The 12,083-nt window shown below is 48.8% G+C and overlaps 1 protein-coding gene across 2 annotated transcripts in view; it reads left to right on the top strand.

Annotated features, from left to right (window-relative positions):
- The window catches only part of LOC139228589 (rho GTPase-activating protein 45-like), a 247,193-nt gene that overhangs the window by 148,877 nt on the left and 86,233 nt on the right, over positions 1-12,083 (top strand). For both annotated transcript variants that reach the window (XM_070859736.1, XM_070859737.1), the window contains one exon: positions 6,467-6,610. In XM_070859736.1, coding sequence (XP_070715837.1) covers positions 6,467-6,610 — 144 coding nt within the window. The remainder of the gene's footprint in view (positions 1-6,466; positions 6,611-12,083) is intronic.

The following is a 12,083-nucleotide window of genomic DNA, read 5'->3' as shown; positions in this document are numbered from 1 at the left end:
AGAAAAAAAACGGGCGCCCCTCCGAGCTGGGCGCCCGTTTTTCGCGCCTAAAACGGCGCCTAAAAAAATCCTCGGTATTCTCCACCTACGTACAGGTCCTCTGGCACTCGGCGCAGCCAGCACGAGCTGTGTGGGGGGCGGAGCCAGGTCCCGGCGCTGAAAACAGTGCCGGGACCTCTGCACATGCGCGCTACAGTCGGCACGCAAGTGCAGTAGCTCCAGGCGCCGAACTGTGTGGGAGGGGCCCGAAGCACGCAGCCCCTAGCCCTGGCTGAATGGCCTCACTGGGGCTGCGTCAATGAGGCTCCTCCCACGGCCAGCTCCTGCTCCCCCCCCGACCAGACCCGACCCGACACCCGCGACCCCGCCCCCCGCCGACCAGACACCCGCTCCCCCCCCCACCCCGACCCGACACCCGCTCCCCCCCCCCGCCGACCAGACACCCGCTCCCCCCCCCGCCCCGACCAGACACCCGCTCCCCCCCCCGCCCCGACCCGACACCCGCTCACCCCCCCCCGCCGACCAGACCCGACACCCGCTCCCCACCCCCCCCTAGCCCCGACCCGAGACCCGCTCCCCCCCCCGACTGACCCGACCCGCGCTCCTGTTCCCCGACCCGACCCCCCCCCGCTCTCTCTCCTCACCCCCCCCCGCTCTCTCTCCTCACACCCCCCCGCTCTCTCTCCTCACCTTCCCCCCCCCTCTCTCTCTCTCTCCCTCCCTCCCTCCCTCTCTCTCTCTCTCTCTCTCTCTCCCCCCCTCCCGCTCAGCGGCAGGAACGGCTGCAGAATTCTCCCTGGCTGAAGCACTTTCACACAGGTAGGAAGATGGTTTATTTAATCTTTTCTTGGCTTAGAAATGTTTATTCAGGTTGGATTTATTTGTATAATATTTGTAGAAGTCTAAATAAGGATTTATTGTCGAATTTAATGAGTTCCCTTCCCCCCCCCCACCTCGTTCTGGACGCCTAATTTGTAACCTGCGCCTGATTTTTTAATGTGTAGAACAGGTTTTTTCAGTTCTACAAAAATCTTCACTGGCTCCATTCTACTTTAGTTTGGAGTACGTTTTCACTGTGGAAACTTTCAAATCAGGCGTCGGTGGCCGGACACGCCCCCTTTTGAAGAAAAAATTCTGTTCTAAACTAGAACTGTTCTACCTGACTAGAACTGCAGAAAAAAAAATGTGGAGAATTGCGATTTCTAAAATAGTCCGTTCTCCACCAGTTGCTCCTAAAAATCAGGCGCGAATCATGTGGAAACTTGGGCCCATTGAGTCAGACTGGCAGATCAATCATCGATAGCAGCCTGGAGCAGCGCATGCGTGCCTGGCTCAGCTCTCCGAGTCCACCACAAGCATAGACGTGGTGCCAATCTTCAATCGTTTTGGAGCCAACTCAGTCTCAGAGACTCTACTTACCTAAAAAAAAGGACAAATATGAACGGCTGACCTATCGTTTCTCTGGAACGATGCTGACAGCCCTGCTGTGTATCTACAGCATTTTCTGTTTTTATTGCAAATTTCCAAACATTGCAGCTTTTTTCTTGTAAACCTTTAAGTCCGAGAATAGGTTTGATGTGAGTGAATGGCTGCTGCAAATACAATTAACAGTGTTAGAAGAGGTACTAAGCACTATTGATATGCTAAGTGCTCATGCTATTGTGGTAACTTACGTACATTACTTCTTGTAAATAGGGACAGATTACATTATTGACAGCTATAGTTAAATTACCAGAGTGCACCTTGGAAGGATTTGTGTTTGAAACCAGGGCACAGTGGTGACATTACTTGCATACCAATGGATTTATATTGTGTCCTGAAAAGATTGATGCTCACTTTCATTTCTACTTGTACTACCTTTATTTATTTCTACGACTATCTTTAACTGTAACAAAGACTAGTACACATCTGTAAACTGTGAAGGACATTATGCACAATAAAGAGTGACTGTGAGTGAGTTGCAGGAAGTTGCAGCAATTAAAGGATTTTAATGTTCATTTAATTTACAATGCTGCAGAACACAAAGATTTGGGGTGTATATATTACACAGAATACATCAAGTTCTGTTTAGAATTGCCTGCTCCCCCCTTAGTCAAGTGTACATGATGGATAAAAGCTGTCTTCTTGTGCTGCTGTTATACCTGCTCAACTTTTATCGGGTCTTCCCACTTTCCACAGGTTTTCCTGAGCCCAGGTTAAAAAAATAGATATTTCTATAGCATCTTTAACATAGAAAAGGCAATTTATGGAGATAAAAGGGGGAAAAAATGAGTGCTGAGTCAAAGAAAGACTTATTAGAAGGGGTATTGAAAGAAGAGAGGGAGCTAGAAAGGTGGAGTGTTTAGGGAAGAAATGAGGAGACTTGACAAGGTGGATGCAGAGAGGATGTTTCCACTGATGGGGGAGCCTAGAACTAGGGGGCATAATCTTAGAATAAGGGGCCGCCCATTTAAAACAGAGATGAGGAGAAATTTATTTTCTCAGAGGGTTGTAAATCTGTGGAATTTGCTGCCTCAGAGAGCTGTGGAAGCTGGGACATTGAATGAATTTAAGACAGAAATAGACAGTTTCTTAAATGATAAGGGGATAAGAGGTTATGGGGAGTGGACAGGGAAGTGGAGCTGAGTCCATGATCAGATCAGCCATGATCATATTAAATACCGGAGCAGGCTCGAGGGGCCATATGGCCTACTCCTATTCCTATTTCTTATGTTCTTAGGCCCCACACTTTGGAATTCATATCAGTTGAAGGCACAGCCACCAATGGGAGAGAGGGATGCACAAGAGGCTATAATCAGAGGAACAGAGCCTTGGGGGTAGGCGGGGTGGGGGTGCTGTAATACTGGATGAGGTTACAGAGATAGGGAGGGGTGAGGCTAGGAAGGGATTTAAACACAAGGGTGAGAATTTAAAATTTGAGACTCTGGGAGCCAATGTAGGTCAGTGATGAGTGAGAGAATCTGGTGTGGGTTAGGATGTAAGCAGCAGAGTTTTGGACAAAGTGAAGTTTATGGAGGGTGGATGATGGGAGGCTAACCAGGAGAACATTTGAGACATCTAGTCTGGAGGGGACAAGATGGATGAGGGTTTTCAGCAGGAGATGGGCTGAGGTGGGTAGTGTTATGGAGGTGGGAGTAGGTGGTCTGTGACGGAGAGGATACGAGCTTGGGGACATGCTGTTTTGACCACAGCACAATCCCTGTAGTGTCATTTTGACGTAAGCACGTAGAAGCGCATGACAATTGACTGTAGTGATGTCATCAAATCATGCATGCGCAAGTGTCACAGTCAGCCTGTGCACACGCCACGCCGTGTTCCGCAATCTACTTTGAAGCGGGTCCCCATGGAGGTCGCCTGCATTTCAAACCCAACTGCGGGAGAGCCACTCTCTGCCTGCCCTCCGGGACTTGGACTGGCAACTTTGATTTCCTGAAGTGGAATGTGCAATACTGAGCAGCGCTCCCTCAACAGTACAGCAGAAACCAGCCTCAGAGTGGAAACGTTCATTGTGTCCATCGCCCTTCCTGTTTTCAAACCAACCCAATTCTTCGATCACAACAGCAAAACACTGCGGATGCTGGAATCTGAAATAAAAACAGAAAATGCTGGCAATCTCAGCCAGTCAGGCAGCATCTGTGGAGAGAAAGGAAGAGTTATCGTTTCAGGTCTGTGACCCTTCATCAGAACTAGAAAAGTTTGAGATGTAATAGATTCTTAAGGAAGTGCAAGGGGCAATGAAAGGGGGAGGTCTGTGATAGGGTGGAAGGCAGGAGAGATTTAAGAGACAAAAGGGATGATGGGCAAAAATGAGATGGTAATGGCAATTCTTCTATACATCTTTTCCCTTCTGCTCAGAGTCCATGGATTTTCCTTCACGTTTTTGTATGTGAGGAGAACTATGGAAATTTAAGTAGTCATTTCAGTGCAACACCTTAACCAGGGTCAGACTTGCCCATAATTTGAGGTATTTTATATTTTTACTACAGCATTACTCTGTACCAAGTAGCATTACCATGTGATTTTTTTTTTGAATTTGCTGCTAGTTGCCAGTTTTAACCTACATTAATTTTTGATCTAACTCTGAATGTTGAAGCCTTCTGCAATTAATATTTACAAAGAAACTGGCCACTGTATTGCCAGTGAAAGCTGGAAACTGAACAAGCAGCAATTTCTAAATTTCAGCTTGTCCTTTTCTTTTTCTTTTAAAAAACACAGCCAGTTGGCAACCCCACTCACGTGCATTTTAAGCAGGTTACTTGTATAATTTTATCTATACCCCTGAAATGGAGTTTTATTTTCAGAAGAAAGTTACTGAGATGACAAAGTAATTCTGGCCCTGTCGAGTATTGAATACAACGTTAGCATTTAATCTCTAGTGCAAAGTAAATCAGAAAGTGTTACTACAGTTATACAGGGTATTGATGAGGCCACACCTGGAATACTGCGTGCAGTTTTGGTTTCCATATTTACAAAAGGATATACTTGCTTTGGAGACAGTTCAGAGAAGGTTCACTGGTTGATTCCGGGGATGAGGGGGTTGACTTATGAGGAAAGGTTGAGTAAGTTGGGCCTCTACTCATTGGAATTCAGAAGAATGAGAGGTGATCTTATCGAAACGTATAAGATTATGAGAGGGCTTGACAAGATGGATGCAGAGAGGATGTTTCCACTGATGGGGGAGACTAGAACTAGAGGGCACGATCTTAGAATAAGGGGCCGCCCATTTAAAACAGAGATGAGGAGAAATTTCTTCTCTCAGAGGATTGTGAATCTGTGGAATTCGCTGCCTCAGAGAGCTGTGGAAGCTGGGACATTGAATAAATTTAAGACAGAAATAGACGGTTTCTTAATCGAGAAGGGGTTATGGGGAGCGGGCAGGGAAGTGGAGCTGAGTCCATGATCAGATCAGCCATGATCTTATTGAAAGGCGGAGCAGGTTCGAGGGGCCATATGGCCTACTCCTGTTCCTATTTCTTACATTCTTATGAGTGAACCACAACCAGGAGTGAAATAAAATCAAGCAGAGCAAGTCTCTTGAGATGGTATTTGGCTGTTTTCCAATACTGACTGCCCTTCCAGTTTAATGGTTGGAATGAAGAATCCATTCTGTTAGCACTACCTGCGATCAGTTATTTACACTGTCCACCATTACAATTCGGAGGTGTTAGCTAGATCAACAGAAGCCTGCTGGGTGGCTTCAGCTTTGAACTGAAGGAGGTGGGCTCTGGAAATCACGTCCTTATTGAACTGGACCCAACTGAGAAATACTCCACTTAACACCTTGTGTCAGTAAAATGTTAGTTGGAGCCAAATTAGCTACTGATTTTAGTTCATGCACCTTCCTGTGACAGTTCTCATTTAAACAAACTTCAATGAAAAAGATAATCAGACACAGTATAAAACTACGAGCATGTTAACCGCTACTGGCGAAGACCAATTTCACCCCCATATCTTTATATTTCTTCACCTTTTTTGTAATTTTCCCCTTTATTAGGTCCCCCCCCCATCCCACTCTATTCCTCAATTGAGAAAGCTTGCTGCTGTTGCCTTTGAGCTAACGTCTAGCATGTACAAGATGGTGTGGATTCTTTACTTCCTCCTTTCTAACTTCCTCCTGACCCTGCGCTGAAGCACGTCATGCCTACCCTGCACTGACCCAGAGCCTTGAGCTGAGATCAGGAACTCACCATATGAGGAATCACAAATGATTGTAACCACATCCTACCACTGGCCTGGTGGCTCAGTACACAGCACAGTCATCAATATTCTGTATTGGTAAAGGTGGACCATTAAGTGGAAAACACCACTAAGGTTTGCAGGCTTCTTGCACTCTATAGGCTTCGCAACAGCTCTTGAAAACAACAACAACTTGCCTTTATATAGCATCCTTAACGTAGTAAAACGTCCCAAGGCAGTTCACAGGAGCGATATCAGAAAACATTTGGCACGAGCCACATAAAGAGATATTAGGACAGGTGACCAAAACCTCGGTCAAAGAGGTAGGTTTTAAGAAGCAACTTCAAGGAGGAGAGTGGAGTAGGGAGGTGGAGAGGTTTATAGAGGGAATTCCAGAATTTAGGGCCTAGGCTGCCAGTGGTGGAGCAGGGTAAGTCAGGGGTGCACAAGAGGCTAGAACAGGGCGTAAAATGCTGGAAACGCACAACTGGCCAATCAGCATCTGCGGAGGGAATGGACAAGGTAATGTGTCGGTGCGGAACCTGTCCCTTCACTCTTGTAAACATGTTGATATTTCACCAGGATTATCATCCAATTCGTGCAGGACAGCACGCACCCGAGACACACGACCGTTAGTTGTCTTTCCCCCCAAGCCCCCCCCCCCACACCACCGCCAGTCCCATTCTGAGAAGAGAAAGCTGATTAAGTAGCTGGCTGAAATCAATAAGCTATTTTTTTTTTAATTGATACGTTCAATGTTAACTTTGGACCTTTATTCCTTTCCCCGCAGAAAAACTGGAAACTCGCCGCCCAGTCGCTCACGAGTGCCTCGGGGAAGTGCTGCGGATCTTGAGACAAGTCATCAACAAATACCCGCTTCTCAACACTGTGGAAACACTGACCGCTGCAGGCACTTTGATTTCAAAAGTGAAAGGTATGAGGGGGAAGAGACGCTCAAGCGGTGTTAACCTAACATTCAATAAGTAACCCGCTGATTTTGAAGATAATACTTGGATGGGGGGAAAAATCTGGGGATATTCTAGGGGGGGGGGGGGACTTCATTGTTTGGGACCTGCCGAGCAAATCAAGTCAACCCATCCAGCTGTTTCTTTTACCTCAGGGCAGGACACAGATGGAACACAGGTGCCACCTTTTTATATGCTGAGGTCAAGAGTTCAAATGCCACTGAATGAAAGGTCGTGAATTTGTCAGCTTGCTGCAGGCTTGAGGGTTATGTTCACTGTATAATTCAAGTTAGTTAGCCACCTGACCGTTACTTTAGTTCAGGAGCTGTTTCTGAATTTGATAGGAAGCCTATGCATCTTATCTGGCACTATGTCCGTCGTGTTGCTTTGGTCAATCACATTATTTTGCAATCAGCTATCATTTGACTGTAAAGCTATGCAAGATGCCATGACACCTTAACCCCACTAAATCTTAGCCCCACTAAATCAAGAGCAGAGTGGGATGAAATTTTGATCTGTGTCAATAATCCTGCAACAATAATCACAACATTTCAGGGCCTTTTTAAACAATTTAAATGCTTTATATTTAAACTTGGCTTGTTCCATTTCTCAATAGTCATTAATTTTAGTCTGTCTAAATATAACGACAAACTGAATATAGGCGCTTGTCATTCAGCAGTAATGGAAATAGATTCAAATGCTGCTAAATCCTTGTAATAACACTAATAGTTAGTCAAGAAAGCTGTGTCTGGATCACTATAAAGTGCTTATTTAACAAAATGGCCTTTTCTAACCGCTGCGCCTCAATCCAGTTATGTACTTAAGAACATAAGAACATAAGAAATAGGAGCAGGAGTACGCCATTTGGCCCCTCGAGCCTGCTCCTCCATTTAATAAGATCATGGCTGATCTGATCATGGACTCAGCTCCACTTCCCTGCCCGCTCCCCATAACCCTTTATTCCCTTATCACTCAAACATCGCTCTAACACCACCCATGTATTCAATGACCCAGCCTCCACAGCTCTCTGAGGCAGAGAATTCCATAGATTTGCAACCCTCTGAGAGAAGAAATTCCTCCTTATCTCAGTTTTAAATGGGCGGCCCCTTATTCTGAGACTATGCCCCCTAGTTTTAGTTTCCCCTATGAGTGGAAATATCCTCTCTACATCCACCTTGTCAAGCCCCTCATTATCTTATATGTTTCGATAAGATTACCTCTCATTCTTCTGAACTCCAATGAGTACAAGCCCAACCTACTCAACCTATCTTCATAAGTCAACCCCTTCATCTCCAGAATTAACCGAGTGAACCTTCTCTGAACAGCCTCCAATGCAAATATACCCTTCCTTAAATACGGAGACCAAAACTGTACACAGTGCTCAAGGTGTGACCTCACCAATACCCTGTACAGTTGTAACAGGATTTCTCTGCTTTTATACTCTATCTCCCTTGCAATAAAGGCCAACATTCCATTTGCCTTCCTGATTGCTTGCTGTACCTGCATACTAACTTTTTGTGTTTCATGCACAAGGACCCCCAGGTCCCTCTGTACTGCAGCACTTTGCAATTTTTCTCCATTTAAATAATAATTTGCTTTTCTATTTTTTTTCTGCCACAGTGGATAAACTCACATTTTCCCACATTGTACTCCATCTGCTAAATTTTTGCCCACTCACTTAGCCTGTCTATATCCCGTTGCAGATTTTTTGTGTCTTCCTCACAATTTGCTTTCCCACCCATCTTTGTATCATCAACAAACTTGACTACATTACACACAGTCCCTTCATCCAAGTCAGTAATATAGATTGTAAATAGTTGAGGCCCCAGCACCGATCCCTGCAGCACCCCACTAGTTACTGTTTGCCAACCGGAAAATGACCCATTTATCCAGACTCTCTGTTTTCTGATAGTTAGACAATCCTCTATCCATGCTAATATATTACCCCCAACCCCGTGAACTTTTATCTTGTGCAGTAACCTTTTATGTGGCACCTTATCGAATGCCTTCTGGAAATCCAGATACACCACATCCACTGGTTCTCCCTTATCCACCCTGCTCGTTACATCCTCGAAGAACTCCAGAAAATTTGTCAAACACGATTTCCCTTTCATAAAACCATGCTGACTCTGCTTGATTGAATTATGCTTTTCCAAATGTCCTGCTACTGCTTCCTTAATAATGAACTCGAGCATTTTCCCAACTTCTGTTAGAGTACATTAACATATGCTATTATATTCAATATTATGAAGTTGTTAGTGTACAATAAATTTATATTGTGTTGAACTAACAATATTCAGAGTGTGGTGCAGTGATTTTATGCTTGAATTACTATCCTGTATTTAAATCTTCTACCGAGATCAGGAATTCTTTGTAGTGATACTGAGAATGGAATGGTGCTGTGCTGCAATCAGAGTTGTGGATCAAGTATGAAGCTTCTGTTACCTTGGTTACTGCACAGCACAGAGCCCATTGCTTCAATTATTAAATTCAAATATTAAGGATGAAATAGCAGCGCATTTGGAAAGCAGTGACAGGATTGGTCCAAGTCAGCATTTTATTTATGAAAGGGAAATTATGCTTGACAAATCTTCTAGAATGTTTTGAGGATGGACAAGGGAGAACCAGTGGATGTGGTGTATTTGGACTTTCAAAAGGCTTTTGACAAGGTCCCACACAAGAGATTGATGTGCAAAATTAAAGCACATGGTATTGGGGGTAATGTACTGACGTGGATAGAGAACTGGTGGGCAGACAGGAAGCAGAGAGTCGGGATAAACGGGTCCTTTTCAGAATGGCAGGCAGTGACTAGTGGGGTGCCGCAGGGCTCAGTGCTGGGACCCCAGCTATTTACGATATACATTAATGATTTAGATGAAGGAATTGAATGTAATATCTCCAAGTTTGCAGATGACACTAAGCTGGGTGGCGGTGTGAGCTGTGAGGGGGACGCTAAGAGGCTGCAGGATGACTTGGACAGGTTAGGTGAGTGGGCAAACACATGGCAGATGCAGTATAATGTGGATAAATGTGAGGTTATCCACTTTGGTGGCAAAAACACGAAGGCAGAATATTATCTGAATAGCGGCAGATTGGGGGAAGGGGAGGTGCAGTGAGACGTGGGTGTCATGGTACATCAGTCATTGAAAGTTGACATGCAGGTACAGCAGGCGGTGAAGAAGGCAAATGGTATGTTGACCTTCATAGCTAGGGGATTTGAGTATAGGAGCAGGGAGGTCTTGCTGCAGTTGTTCAGGACCCTGGTGAGGCCTCGCCTGGAATAGTGTGTTCAGTTTTGGTCTCCTAATCTGAGGAGGGACATTCTTGCTATTGAGGGAGTGCAGCGAAGGTTCACCAGACTGATTCCCAGGATGGCAGGACTGACATATGAGGAGAGACTGGATTGACTGGGCCTGTATTCACTGGAGTTTAGAAGGGTGAGAGGGGATCTCATAGAAACGTATAAGATTCTGACGGGACGGGACAGGTTAGATGCAGGAAGAATGTTCCCGATGTTGGGGAAGTCCAGAACCAGGGAACATAGTCTTAGGATAAGGGGTAAGCCATTTAGGACTGAGATGAGGAGAAACCTCTTCACTCAGAGAGTTGTTAACCTGTGGAATTCCCTACCGCAGAGAGTTGTTGATGCCAGTTCATTGGATATATTCAAGAGGGAGCTAGATGTGGCCCTTACGGCTAAAGGGATCAAGGGGTACGGAGAGAAAGCAGGAAAGGGGTACTGAGGTGAATGATCAGCCATGATTTTATTGAATGGTGGTGCAGGCTCGAAGGGCCGAATGGCCTACTCCTGCACCAATTTTTATGTTTCTATGGGCCCAAGTTTCCACAACAAAAAAAACGGGCGCCCCTCCGAGCTGGGCGCCCGTTTTTCGCGCCTAAAACGGCGCCTAAAAAAATCCTCGGTATTTACATATCCTTACAGGTCCTCTGGCCGTAGGCGCAGACAGCACGAGCTGTGGGGGGGTGGAGCCAGTCCCGGCGCTGAAAACAGTGCCGGGACCTCTGCACATGCGCGCTACAGTCGGCACGCAAGTGCAGTAGCTCCAGGCGCCGAACTGTGTGGGAGGGGCCCGAAGCACGCAGCCCCTAGCCCTGGCTGAATGGCCTCACTGGGGCTGCGTCAATGAGGCTCCTCCCACGGCCAGCTCCTGCTCCCCCCTCCGACCAGACCCGACACTCGCTCCCCCCCGCCGACCAGACACCCGCTCTCCCCCCCCCCCCCGCCGACCAGACCCGACCCGACACCCGCTCTCCCCCCCCCCCCGCCGACCAGACCCGACCCGACACCCGCTCCCCCCTCCACCCACCGCCGACCAGACACCCGCTCTCCCCCCCCCCCCCCCGCCGACCAGACCCGACCCGACACCCGCTCCCCCCTCCACCCACCGCCGACCAGACACCCGCTCCCGCCCCCCGCCGACCAGACCCGACCCGACACCCGCTCCCTCCCCCCGCCGACCCGACCCGACCCGACACCCGCTCCCCCCGCCCCGCCCCGTCCCGACACGACACCCGCTCCCTCCCCCCCCGGACTGACCCGACCCGCGCTCCTGTTCCCCGACCCGCCCCCCCCCCGCTCTCTCTCTCCCTCCCTCCCTCCCCTCTCTCTCTCCCTCCTTCCCTCCCCTCTCTCTCTCCCTCCCTCCCCTCTATCTCTCACTCCCTCCCTCCCTCCCTCTCTCTCTCCCTCCCCTCTCTCCCTCCCTCCCCCCTCCCCTCTCTCTCTCCCTGCCTCCCTCCCCCTCTCTCCCTCCCTCCCTCTCTCCCTCCCTCCCTCTCCCCCTCCCTCCCTCTCCCCCTCCCTCTCTCCCTCTCTCTCTCTCCCTCCCTCTCTCCCTCCCTCTCCTTCTCTCCCACCCTCCCCTCTCTCTCCCCCCCTCCCCTCTCTCTCCCCCCCCTCCCTCTCCCTCCCCACCTCCCCTCTCTCTCCCCCCTCCTCTCTCTCCCTCCCTCCCCTCTCTCTCCCCCTCTCTCCCCCCTCTCTCTCCCCCCTCCCTCTCCCCCCCTCTCTCCCTCCCTCCCCCCCTCTCTCCCTCCCTCCCCCCCTCTCTCCCTCACTCCCTGCCCCCCTCTCTCCCTCCCTCCCTCCCCCCCCTCTCCTCCCTCCCTCCCTCCTCCTCTCTCTCCCTCCCTCCCCCCCTCTCTCCCTCTCCCCTCCCCCTCTCCCCTCCCTCTCTCTCTCTCCCCCTCCCTCCCCTCCCTCTCTCCCTCTCTCTCTCCTCTCTCCCTCCCTCCCTCTCCTCCCTCCCCTCCCCTCCCTCACTCCCTCTCCCCCCTCTCCCTCCCTCTCCTCCCTCTCCCTCCCTCTCCTCCCCTCTCTCTCTCCCCTCCCCTCTCTCTCCCTCCCCTCCCCCTCTCTCTCCCTCTCCCCTCTCTCTCCCTCCCTCCCCCTCCCTCCCCCCCCTCTCCCTCCCCCCCCTC

The sequence above is a fragment of the Pristiophorus japonicus genome, chromosome 18 (genome assembly GCF_044704955.1).
Source record: "Pristiophorus japonicus isolate sPriJap1 chromosome 18, sPriJap1.hap1, whole genome shotgun sequence".
Lineage (NCBI taxonomy): Eukaryota > Metazoa > Chordata > Chondrichthyes > Pristiophoridae > Pristiophorus > Pristiophorus japonicus.
Note: the sequence above shows the minus strand (reverse complement) of the source record. Positions and strands in the feature narration are given on the sequence as shown.